Raw genomic sequence first — 12,505 nt, forward strand, 5'->3', positions numbered from 1 at the left:
GGCTAAAGCGCTGAGCAGTAGCAGCAGCAGGAGGAGTTCATCACTTTTCCTTTTCACTGTCGAGTATCTGTGCCTGTTAGGCTGAGTCTGACAACTTAATTGGTTCCCTCGGGCGCTCTTTTCTTCTTCTTCTTCTTCTTCTTCTTCTTCTTCAAATTCAGCTTTTCGTGCCGTCTGCCACACCTGCCTGCCAAGCTGATGGGCGCGGCTGGGACCGGTGCCAAAATCTCTGTTTTTACTTGCCTGGGAAAGTTGAGCGAAAAGACACAATAGGATCGAGGACTTTAAGAACATCCCCGCACGACGCGTCAGCTTCACATAAACACATTGTTCCTCCGGTGGTGGATCAGTCGCTCCATCCTGCGAGGAATCCGTATTTGATCGGTACTTGTTGGAAGTGGCTGAAGGTATGGATTTCTTTTTGTTTTGTTTTGTTACAATGCAGTGCTCTGAAATAACTTGGAGACTTTAAAGGGGGGTGGGGGGAGAAGGGGAAAGTTGTTTAAGGTGGATGTTGCGGATGTTTCTTCCCACCTGGCTGCTGCATCTCTGCACTAACTGCGCTCTGGGAGTTTGCTGATGGGCTGTCAATCTTTTTTTGGGTGTTTATAGGTTGGAATTGTTATAGTCTTCAAAGTTCTCCGCACATACTTCTTGGCTTGTATGTACAATCCATTGGGGGGGGTTTTTTGGGGATCATTTTTCGGTTATAGTGATCTCAGGATAGTTTTACACATTCTCCTTTTGCTGTGCTATTTAGATCCGTCTAAATATACCAGAGGCTCCGGCCTTTCTGGAGCATCACGCTTTAACTGACATGAGCCTATATTTGCTGCTCAGATCAGTTTCAGCCTATGATAAGTAACTGTCTTTTTTTTTTTCTTTTTTACAAGCTTCAAGCTAAAAGGATAACAAGGAGTGGATTTATTGGGAGAAATATCTTCACTATTAACTTTTCTCACAGCAGTAAAAACAGCATAAATGTGTTACTGGGCACAGGTAGAAGCTGTGGTTTCAGCACCACGTGGTACAGGAGAAAAGTAACAAAAAGGGCATCTTATGAAGTTTCTCTGCATTGCTGTTTCTAAATAACCTGAGTGTAGATGAAGCACATGCAGTTAAATGCCCTTAGTTGGCTGGCAGGGTGTGGTGAGAGGATGGTCTTTCAGAGCTGAGCGGTGATCCACCAGACTCCTTTGTTCCTTTGTGAATTTGCTCGTCAAAGAAACAAAAGTAAATAGAAAGTCTGCTGAAATCTATAGATGATGCTTTTCTGTGGTGTCCTCTGTTCACATAAGAGGTAAATGTGTGCTCTTGTTGCATATGTTCTGCCTGTCTGCTGTTAGTGGAAGGGGAAACCATATGGTGGTTTTAAAAAATACAATCAGGAAGACTGGTGTGATGACATTTTGTGTTTCAGCTGGGATGAAGTATCAAATACATGCAGTAAACAAGCAGCCTGATCTTTAACCCAGATCATTCCTGGGAGAACAATTTTGTCTTTTTTTTCATTAGATGTTAGCTAAAATACCATCTAACCACAGTTAAGAAATAAGCAGACGGCTCTGAATATACATGACTGTGGTCAACATTTTATCATCATCTCACCAGATTAAAATGGGATGGACGAGTTAACAAGGCAGATGGACTTCTCAGAAGAAAAGGGTGAGATTTCTGGATTTCCTCCGAAGTTTTTGGAATGGCAGTACAGATAGACACAGCCACCATTAAATCCCAAAATAAAGGCTTGATTCACCCAAAATAGACACACATTAAACAAAAACTAACTGCCACAGACAGTTTTTGTTCTATTTGAATTGGATTTCATTCAGAATCTCAGCGTCCCATTTTCACAGACCTCATAAAGTGATTTCTTATTTGAGGGTTTAAAGACAGATTGGTGTAGAGGCTCAAAAATACTTTGTTGCTACACGGTTTTAAATAGCGTCCTCCTTTCCTTGGTGGTGGTTTTGTCTCTCTCTCTCTGGGGGGGTCTTATTATCACTAACATCACTGCATGCCTTCACTGGTCTCACTTTCCATTGCTCATCACAGTGTAAGTCATCCTCTGGGTTTCCCTTCAGCAGTCATAGCTAAATGTTAAAGCAGAGCTCATCGCGGCCTAACAGCTTCTGACACGGGGCGGAGAGGTCAAGCAGGCCCGGATCATAAGTTTGACCATTGCCGAGAGAATCAGACACGCTGTCCTCTTGTTTTATTGATCACTTTTAAAGCAAATCTGCTGAACTTTATTTATTTAACACATTTCATAACCAGTGGTTAGAATGTGTTCGAGGCTTTGCCAGAGTCGAGGAGCATCGGCAGCAGGAGCATAACAGGCCTAAAACAGACATAAACCCCTAAAAGGGAAGGAAAGCAGGAGTGAAGAGGAGGAGATGAAAGGAGGAAGACACGAACGAGAAGCCAGCATGAAATTAAAGGAATTTTTATAATCTATAGCTGATGCCAGAAAAACTCAACAGGCTGCTGCAGGAGAACAACTTGCCTCCTGCTGGAACAGGGGTGTTATTAACATCAAATTTATCTGTACCCATAATTTATGCAATCTTTATTTAATGTTCTTGTAATTCATGCCTACATATATGATGAGCATTAAGGCTCGGGCTGACCCGAGGACAAAGTCTTTTTTTTTTACAGTCAGAACTTGTCAGAAAGTGTAAATCCAAGTCGGGACTGAAAATTCATAAAGAAAACGCGGTCACAGGGCGTAGGGTCCGGCTCGTTCCTGGAGGTGATTTAGTTGTTATTCTCCTGTTTCGCGTTGTGATAGCAATCACAGGGTCAGCAATCTGCAAATTAAGACCTCAAGATGCTTGTGAAATTTTTGGTAGGAGCGTTTTTGTCAGTAAGAATCAAAACACCCTGAGAAAAAAAAAACTTGACATGTCAGATGTCCTCATTTGATACTTTAGCTTTATTTAAAAGTAAGACTTGAGTTTGATTTGATTTTACGGGAAACCACCCAACCCGATGACCTTAACCTGGCACTTGGTTGTTTTAGAACCAGGTAATTGCAAGTCACCTGTTATTAAAGGCTTCAAGGTTGCAACTAGAACTTTAATAGTGTTTAATAGATCAGTTAATACTCTATTAAAAAACTATGAGGCACTATTACGACTAGCATTTTGCATTTTTAGATGGTTGTCGAAATCATTAATAGTCAGAGTGAAGTTTTCATTTGTGTGCCTGTTAATGTTCGTAAGCAATCACATAAAATTCACTATGGTTAGAAATTGTTCATTTCATTTCATTTCATTTCATTAAATTTAAAAAACAGTTGTAGGAGGACATCGACCAACCTTGCTCTCCAAAAATTGTTATTAATGTGCTATAACAGTTTTGTAATCCCCTCCCACCCATTAGTCTTTAGTTATAGTATAAAAACTCCTTTAACAATAAGTGTCAAGATGAGTCTACACACAATAACATGTTATTTCTGTTTATTTGTTCATTCTTTTCATATTTATTTTCATTCTGATCATTTCTGTTATTTTTTTGTTGTTATGTGATCTATTTTCTGTTATTCCATTATGTCACCCTGTCTATTACATAAAAAACAGATAATATACTGGCAAAAAAAGTACATTTTCAGTTTTTTAACAATAAAAAAAGTGTAGTTTGCTGTAATAACGCTCAGTGTTATACCTATATGGACACAAATACCGTGCGCACAGTAGTAATTATTGTTTCCTTTTCATCAGTTGTCACAGAAACCATAACCTCCACAACCAGACTGACATCTCTCCCACCAAGTGAGTCTCTTTGGTCTAGCCATGTTTGCCTTAATTGTTGTCAGCAAACTAAAAGCAAAAAAAGAAATAAGAGTAATTATAGTTCTAAAGGAAGTTCCCGATGAGTAACTGCTTCTTGTGTTTTGCTGTGTGTCTTCGTTGCTAGAGGGAACCAGCGGATCAAATCACAGGAATATGTCCAGCAGTGCTGGAGGGCTGGGCTTGGAGAAGAATGTCTTAACCCAGAACAGCAGCAGTGGAACTTACTTTTCTTCATGTGAGAGCAACTTTCCACTTAAAATGAGGAAGCTGCAGTTTTGTTTTGAGATGCTGAATGTCACATTTTTAACCCGAATTACAAAAGACAGATTCTAGTTTTTTGCATCCAGGCAGGAATATTTTATTTCTTGAAAGTAGCTCTGACGTCATTATTGATGCACTAAGATACAGCGGAGAGCATTACTATTAAAGGAGGCTGAGGTGGAGCTGGTTTACTGAAACGTTATTTTACGGGTGCCATAAGGAAACGGTTACGGTATTTAACTTTTAGCTCCAATCTCAGTAAAGATACTTAGTTAGGTGTTATGGTTTCATGCTACTATATACTTCTGCTCCACAGCATGGCATAGGGAAATACTTTACTTCTTTTAGTTATTTAGCAGGTTTTTAATTAGAAATGACTATTTTTGTGCAATATTTATGGGGAACTTTTTTATTGAATTGAATGAATAAGTTAAACCAGGGTTTAATGTAAAAATGACAGATCTGGATGTTTTCACACACTAAAACAGGATTTCCTCTTGTTGTAAAGTAACTATCAGTACTCTAATTTAGTTTCTGTACAGTTTGTGGACTGTACAGAAAAACCAAATTAAATAACTGAGCCTGTTTCAAGTGTTTCAAGTTTTGCACAACTGGTCAGCTGAACGTGTGGCAATGCGAGTGTTATCTGCAGAATCTGTATAACATTAATCATATTCTGCAGGTAAACACGTTCAGGAGTTTCAGTGGATCTGTTTTAGCTGCTAATGTACACTTGCCACAGGAAATCATTTACTTTTCTTTTTAGAAACAGCAGTTTTTATTAAATAAAAACGATTATCTTATGTAGCATCTTCTGTGGAGGTTTCTCAGGAATATTTTCCAGTAAGTGGGACTTTAAAATGGATCATCACTATATATTTTCTGTGTGCTATGTAGTATTTCCAGTATGTTCAGTTTTTCTGAGATGTGGCGGAGCAGAAGCTGGAAATACTCATGTAAAATGGCACTATCTTAAATTTACAGCTGAGAAAAGGGACTTAGTTACTACTTCCTGGTCATATTAGTCCAATCATGACTGAAGAGTTCTGTGAAATCATAAATAATTTTGGAAATCATCCTTCCAGCTTCTGTAGGTGTGAACACCGGGAGCTACAGCTCCTCCTCGGGAATCTACCTCGGCGGAGACTCCTCAGGAGGGGGTGAGGGAGGTGGGACCTACATAGATGGAGAAAGCTTTGGAATTGCCACAGGAGGAGGAGGAGGTGGAGGCAGCGGAGGCAGTTATCTCGTGAGCTCCGCGTCCAAGGTCCGGTCCAGCTCGTCGGGCGGTGCCAGGAGGACGCAGACTGCTGGCTCATCAGGAGGCCTGTCGCCAGCTTTCCGGGAGAGGAAGCACATATCCAGCCGCTCAGGGGGCTATGATGGTGAGATCCTGTTAATAAAACAGTTGGCATCAGAGAGTGAAGGAAACTGGCACAACTCAAGGGTGCTGTTTATACTTCTGCTCAACCATTGTGCTTTCTTCTAGGGAGTTCCAGTGCTAATTCCTCTCCAGAATTTACTCGCAAAGATTATGGAAACTATTGTAAGTGAAAAGGCTTATCAATGTTCTCATTGCACAATATCTCTCCTGTTTTACCCTAAACATGTGTCTCTGTTTTTCTTTCAGGCTCTGGTGCCACAAGAGGGAGAAGCGAAAGCAGAGGTATTTAATAATAGCTCCTCCCCTCATTATTTCTGCACCATCTGACTCTGAATTGTCCCGGGTTATTTATTTATTTATTTTATTAAATGAGGATTCCATTGTCCATTGTGTGTTGTGATTTTTTTTTCCAGAAAGCGAGATCAGAGTCAGATTGCAAAGTGCCTCCCCCACTCCCTGCAGATGTAAGACCTCTCAATCCATTTGCTGCTGTTATGCAAGTTCTCAGAACTTTTTCTCATTTTGTCCTGTTCCTGAGTACATTCATTCAAAGAACCACTTGCATAGTGAAAGATTTTTTACTGTGGGGTGTCTCTTTTGAATCATGTGGATCAGATTTATATTACGTTCCACTTCTCACATGCGAGTCTATAAAATTCTAATTTGTAACACGTGTTGCAGTTAGTTCCCCAAAACAGAACATATACATCAGCAAAAAGAGACGAGGGGAGGTTTAAACAGTGGGGACCGTGCCTTTGTTTGCACTGTAGCCATGTGGAGAAAAGGTTATGGGGCAGAGTTTTGGTGGTAGCAACGGCACACATGACTCACTGTTTGCAGTAAGTCCCATTTTAGACCAAAACGGTGCAGAGTTGGAGCTGAACAGATGATCATCGCTCCCCCTGCTGATTGAAGTCCATAAGTGCTGTTATTTAATCCACATTTTTTAAGAGTTAGTCACTCTGTGCCACCTTTGGCCCCCTCAGCCTGCCACGGTACATCGTGTGTAGTGGTGGAAAAAGCACTTTTACTAAATATAATAAAACAAAAACAACACCGTAACTCTCAGAAGTGGAGTGTAAGTCTCTTCTTTTGTAGGTTTTGCAGCTATTATCACTCGCAGAAATATTACAAATAAAAATACTTTCAAAACAATAAATCATGGCCACTTTTACACTGTGAGATTATTGCATGAGTACATGTTAGATATTTATATGATTGATTATACCTGTTTTATGACAAACGGAGATTAACTAATATTTTCAGAGGACACATACCCCCAACTAACCAAACTAAATGAAGAATAAATATTAAGACAAAATGTTTAATTTTCTTTAAAAAGTGTTTTTTGTGTTTGCCTCTTGCAAAATTACAGTCTTCTGTTTTTAGGATTCCTTTTAGCCATAAACTTCTAACAGTTTCTGCTGTTGAGTTTCTAGTTCAAATTCAAGATGAAACAGTATCTGAGATGTGCTGCATTGTTGCATTTGTTTGTGCGTTTGTGGTTCTGCAGGGACAGAGTTGGATGACGTGAAGAAGCTGCTGAAGGGACGCTCTAGCAGCGTCAGCCCCACTCGCTCCTCCAGTGCCTCCATCACCCTGCCTGTCCCTAAAAAGGCCAGCGTGGAGACCAAGACCATCTCAGTGGCCTCTCAGTCAGGTATACTACAGTGCTAAACCCTTTAGCGTTGGAGATTCACATAGAAGAACATCTTGTCAAAATAGTCAGGGTTTATTAAAAAGTCATTATATATTAGAGAGGTGTCACAGGAAATCTTAATATGGAATAAAGAGGGAAAAATAACATTAATAAAAATGTATATTAATGTGCAATAAAGTTAGTTGTCAAGTTGTGTCCAATATATAGATTTAGTCTGACTGTGGAAACAGGTTATAAGGGGTTAAACTGTTTAATAGACTCTTATATATTGGTTTTACCTTTTCTCACACACATTCATACTATGGCTTTAAGCTCTTTTTAACTGTCACACGCACACTCACACTCTGATGGATGCATCAGAGGCCAATTATGGTTCGGTATAACACAGACAGTGGGGGGCTACCGACCTACAAACTACAGGACAACGCACTGCCGCCTGAGCCGCACATCACAGACACAAAGTGGAGAAAAGTGAAAACTAGAGACACATTTAAAATGTTTGTCTTTGTGTCTTTTCTCTCCTGCAGCTTCAAGTTCTTTTGGCTCTGGTGTGAGATCACCTGGGTTCAACACCATTGATTTATCAGGACTGTATGATACCGGCCTGACAAATGGAAAGCTTGATAAATCAAGCCAGTATGATATCACAGACAAGTATGATACTGGTGTCAAATCAATTCAGTATGATGGTAGTCTGAAATCAGGACAGTATGATACTGGTGTGAGATCAGTACAGTATGATGGTAGTCTGAAATCAGGACAGTATGATACTGGTGTGAGATCAGGACAGTATGATACTGGTGTGAGATCAGGACAGTATGATACTGGTATCAAATCGACTCAGTATGATGGTAGTCTGAAATCGGGGCAATATGATACTGGTGTGAGATCAGGACAGTATGATACTGGTGTGAGATCAGTGCAGTATGACACCACTGTAAGATCAGGTCAATATGACACTCTGGACTCCACGGTGTTCCCCACTTTCTCCTGGTCCACCTCCACTCTGCCATCCTCCTCCACTACAGTCATTGCTGGCAACACCAGCAGCTACACATACCAAAGTGGGCAGGTCAGCGCCAACAACATGGCTGCAGGCTTGGCACCAGTCATCCCCACCTCTCCATCATCCCTGTCAGGTGAGACCAAATGTTCCTGGATATACATGGATATGTTGTCACTACACATGCATTTATTATGCTCCATATCTACACATGCTTACATATAAACAAACATCTGAACAAGGAAACAGGTACACTATGATAAGTCTTATATTAGAAATCAGCAGATGTCATCATGCCCATCCTGATGGTCCATAGTGTTGAATTTGAATATTATATATTCTCAGAAAAACCTTGGAAGTATTTTCCATATTTGATGCATGTGTTTTTGTGAGTTTTTGATACTTTTCCATAGTCAGTGTAATTCTTTTCCCTGAAAAAACAAAATAAATTGCACAAACTCCAGTTAAGTCTTTCTTCCCTATTCTGGCTGGTTAGCATAGTCAAGTTGTAAAACTACTCTGGGGCCATAAATGGAAATGAAGGATGCTTCCCTTCTCCACTGTGACTTTCCTCCAGTGTGAAATAATTGGTAGTTACTTAATCAAATCTCTGCATCTATATTTTCTAGTTTACGGCTTTCAGAATAACCTGGCACCCACCTCGGCCAGTGTGCTCACCACCAGTGGAGCCAACGTAAATGCTAACCTGGGAGGTAAGAAAACCTTTTTTCTATCCTCTTTTTGCCCTCATTTCAAAATTGTGTCTTTCTTACATATTCATCTATGCGTTTGTATTTACAGGATATGGTGTTCAGAAGAACGTGACCAACGGTGGCGGCGGCATCAGCACTGGAGTCTCTACGAGTAAGTGTGCAACAGTTTAAATCCCCCTGAATCTGATAAAAATAATCAAAGGCTGAACAAGATTAATTCCTGGTGGTTTGTCTTTTATCAGCCACTAGATCCCAAACTGATGACGCCTATAAGAAAGACTATAAGTTCGTGGTTTCTGAAAAAGAAAACGTTCCAGCCAAAAGGGAGACAGATATGCTCATTTTGGCAAAAGACACCGGCAAGCAGTTTACCAGCAGCGGCATTCATGTAGGAGGAGGTGAGCCTCACACTCAGCGCCACCTACTGGGCATACAAGTTCCTCAACTTTCCTTAGAGTTTTAATCGGGAATTGGCCTGACATGTATTTAATTGCACTGTTTTTTATTCGTTTTTTGGTTATAATTTAAACTCCTTTAGAAGCTGATTGTCTGTTACAGTTTGTCATTGTATGTTTTCAGTTTAGTTCCTTAAGAAAAAATAAATAAATACATAAAATGGGTGTTTTTTTCTGTTTTCACAGGGTCACTGTCAGGAGACTCGATAAAGAAGGAGAAGCTTATTTCGAGCTACGGTGAAACGGCCCAACTGAAGGCAGAGACTGGCAACTCTTACTGTGAGAGCATCTTAAAAGCATCTCCAATGTGACTGATTTACAAAAAAAACAACAACAATAACAAAAAATTGGTGATGTTGGTTTATTTCTTGCACAGATGGTTCATCTGGAGTTGTAATGAAAGACAAAGCCACCTATGCAGGTAAGTTTCATCGACATAAATATTGAGGAGCTAATTGACAGTGTACTGAAAATTTAATGTTGGATTGAACTCGTCACTCTTTCTGCAGAGATTCACAGGGACAGCGGCATCTTCGGAGGCGGAGGACTATGCTGTTGTTCGGACTCCTGTTGCTCCTGGTGGAAGTGGCTGCTGGGCCTTCTCCTTCTCTCCCTGCTCTTGCTGGGACTCCTGTTTGGCCTCATTGCTCTGGGTAAGATTGAACTGTGCAGCCTTATGAGAGTCCCCCCACCCCAAAGGCCACAGATAAGATAAAACCTCAGGAGTCTGAAGGGCCAGTTTCTAAAGCTGCTGTGCTGTGAAGGATCAGAGAGTGACTGTTTTTTAACCAATAAAAAGTGTTTCAGCCTTTATAGACTAGTCTCCACTATTGAGCTGAGAAACAATAAATGTAATTCTGTTCCCTGGAAATATGATCTCTTAGTGCCGTCCCACCCCCATAAAGTCTGGCATTCATTCATTGTCTACAGACCAGCTCTGGAAATCGTTGCTGGATGACATCAGAGACTCGAGTTTGCTTTGCCTGTAGCACGAGAGTTGTTGTTGTGGATTTACCCTGATAAAAATGTGATGTCAAGAACCTGAAAATACATTTGCAACTTACACTGAAGCATCCACAGCCTGCTCAGAGTCTGTGAACTGATAAACGTCTGTTTTTCATCATTCAGTTCAATACATATGTTATAACTTATAGTTTAGTTATATGTTAAGTTAAATATGTTCCGAGGGGAACACAAATGAATTTACGAGTCTTCACTCTCAGTCTTAGACTGTGAAGCAACAGCAGAGTTTGAGAGGATATACACTTCATTTTTATGTCCCTTGAAAACAAAGGAAAAATAAAAATTTGACTCTGTATGTCTGGATAAATAATAGCCTTTTTATTGCTTTTAATTGTTCCAGTATTCCATATATAGTTTAGAAACTGAGGCTTAAGTGCCATATTAAAGTTCATTCATTTCTTTCTAAAAATCTGCATTTCCTCCTTCATCCTGGTATGAAGTTGGAGGGCTAAATAATCGGTTAAATTGTACAAGTCATCATAACTGAAGCACAAACTTCTGGGATGGTCTGTACCACCCAGAAAGCCATGTTGTAGATCATACAGCTCCACTAAAACACTTCAAATAGCACCAACACCACAAACACTGTCTAAGACCCCAGTACAGGTAGTATGGAACGGGAAACCGCCAACAGTAACCAAAAATGCTTCTTCTATCAGGCTGTAAACATACTTTAAATGTTGTATAGTTCAACAGCATCTTAACATGGAAGTCAAAGAGCACTTACATGCTTTTGGAGGCAGCCTCAAGTGGCCTCTAGGGGAACTGCAGTTTTGGGCTCTTATCCACTGGATTTTTTTTCCCTCGGGCTTGGAGGCTCCCACAAAGGGAAGCTGCAAGAATCCCGTTCTATACTTGTGCTCACATTTACTACAAATATGAGCAAGTAAATATGTTACATTTTAGATTTTTAGACCACAGCTAAAACATCATAGTACTTTCATCACGGAGTCATCTGATGTTACGTGTTTAGTCTACAGAAGAGAAAAAGAAAGATAACACTTTACATTTGAGAAGCTGTAAATAAGAATTTTTTACTTACGGTGGAAACATCTGCCTGTCTTTTTCTCAGCTGAGGATGTGAGAAAGCTGAAGAGTCGAGTGGCGACCCTGGAAGCTGCGTCATCGGTCACTGGCGCCCACACCAGTCGGCTGTCTTCCAATGATATCAACACTTATGTGGATGGTGGAGGTATGGGCACTGACAACACCATAGGCGTGGGTGGAGGAGGTGGAAGTTCAGGATCCAGGACACAAGTTCAGATTTCCACAAGTGATGTCAGCGCAGGTGGTAATGGCATTGGAGGGTCTACTGGTACTTCTGGTGTTGGAGCTGGTACCAGTTCCAGTGGGAGCTCCAGCAGTAGTGGAAGCAGCAGCGGTGCTGGTACAAGTCAAAGTGGTAGAGTTGATGCTGCTGGTACCAGTCAACGAGTTGGGGTTACCGGTTCTGCTAGTGGTGCCGGTACTGGCACTGACCTCAGGATCAGCGTGAGTGGAGGACACATAGATTCTGCTGCTCTTCAGCTGGCCATCCAGCACATGTTAAGGGCTGAAATGCAGTCGCAGGGATTCAAAGGTACTACACACACACACACACACACACACACACACACACACACACACACACACACACACACACACACACACACACACACACACACACATACATATTTACATATCATGCACTACATTCATGTAATTGTTTTCCTTTTTCAGCTACTTTGGCGTCCTCAGTACAGGGAGAGAGAGGATTGCCTGGGCCTAAAGGTAAAATATAAAAAAGTTTATATAATTACATCTAAAACTATAATGTTCTTGAGGTAATCAAAATCAGCTGCATGTCATTTTTAATTTTAAGAATGTTTATTTTCCTACTCTTTTTATGCGACCCTGGAACTAAAGGTTTGACAGCAGTATCTCTTACTGACCAAAATATTTTCTTTTTGGAGTATTTAGGGTGAAGTCCTGCTCCATTTTTCTGCTCTTATTTCTCTTGTGTTTTATTTTTTATAGGAGATCCCGGTTTCCCTGGCATCCCAGGTGAGTAACGATGACTTACATTTCATTTATTAATCACTACAGCCCACCTAATTTATTTTCAGGCTGATATTATCTGTGTGCTGATCTATCAGTATCAGCATTTATAACAGCAGTTAAAACACACTTGAACCATGTTAGGACCGTTAACGTTAGATACAATAGTTTGTCC

General features: G+C 40.6%; 1 protein-coding gene across 4 annotated transcripts in view; it reads left to right on the forward strand.

Annotated features, from left to right (window-relative positions):
• col17a1b (collagen, type XVII, alpha 1b) overlaps positions 1-12,505 on the forward strand; it is a 23,540-nt gene continuing 11,035 nt past the window's right edge. For 2 of the 4 annotated variants that reach the window (XM_040001414.1, XM_040001413.1), the window contains exons 1-19: positions 1-407; positions 1,612-1,665; positions 3,723-3,773; positions 3,919-4,029; positions 5,141-5,440; positions 5,545-5,601; positions 5,686-5,721; positions 5,853-5,903; positions 6,953-7,099; positions 7,627-8,238; positions 8,732-8,815; positions 8,904-8,966; positions 9,058-9,213; positions 9,457-9,549; positions 9,647-9,691; positions 9,780-9,923; positions 11,366-11,872; positions 12,013-12,063; positions 12,310-12,336. In XM_040001414.1, the coding sequence (XP_039857348.1) occupies positions 1,623-1,665; positions 3,723-3,773; positions 3,919-4,029; positions 5,141-5,440; positions 5,545-5,601; positions 5,686-5,721; positions 5,853-5,903; positions 6,953-7,099; positions 7,627-8,238; positions 8,732-8,815; positions 8,904-8,966; positions 9,058-9,213; positions 9,457-9,549; positions 9,647-9,691; positions 9,780-9,923; positions 11,366-11,872; positions 12,013-12,063; positions 12,310-12,336 (2,578 nt within the window). In that variant the 5' untranslated portion in view covers positions 1-407; positions 1,612-1,622. The remainder of the gene's footprint in view (positions 408-1,611; positions 1,666-3,722; positions 3,774-3,918; positions 4,030-5,140; positions 5,441-5,544; positions 5,602-5,685; positions 5,722-5,852; positions 5,904-6,952; positions 7,100-7,626; positions 8,239-8,731; positions 8,816-8,903; positions 8,967-9,057; positions 9,214-9,456; positions 9,550-9,646; positions 9,692-9,779; positions 9,924-11,365; positions 11,873-12,012; positions 12,064-12,309; positions 12,337-12,505) is intronic. The other 2 variants (XM_040001412.1, XM_040001415.1) reach the window with 2 other exon arrangements.

This window comes from Simochromis diagramma, unplaced genomic scaffold (assembly GCF_900408965.1).
Source record: "Simochromis diagramma unplaced genomic scaffold, fSimDia1.1 OVJJ01000421.1, whole genome shotgun sequence".
Classification (NCBI taxonomy): Eukaryota; Metazoa; Chordata; class Actinopteri; order Cichliformes; family Cichlidae; genus Simochromis; species Simochromis diagramma.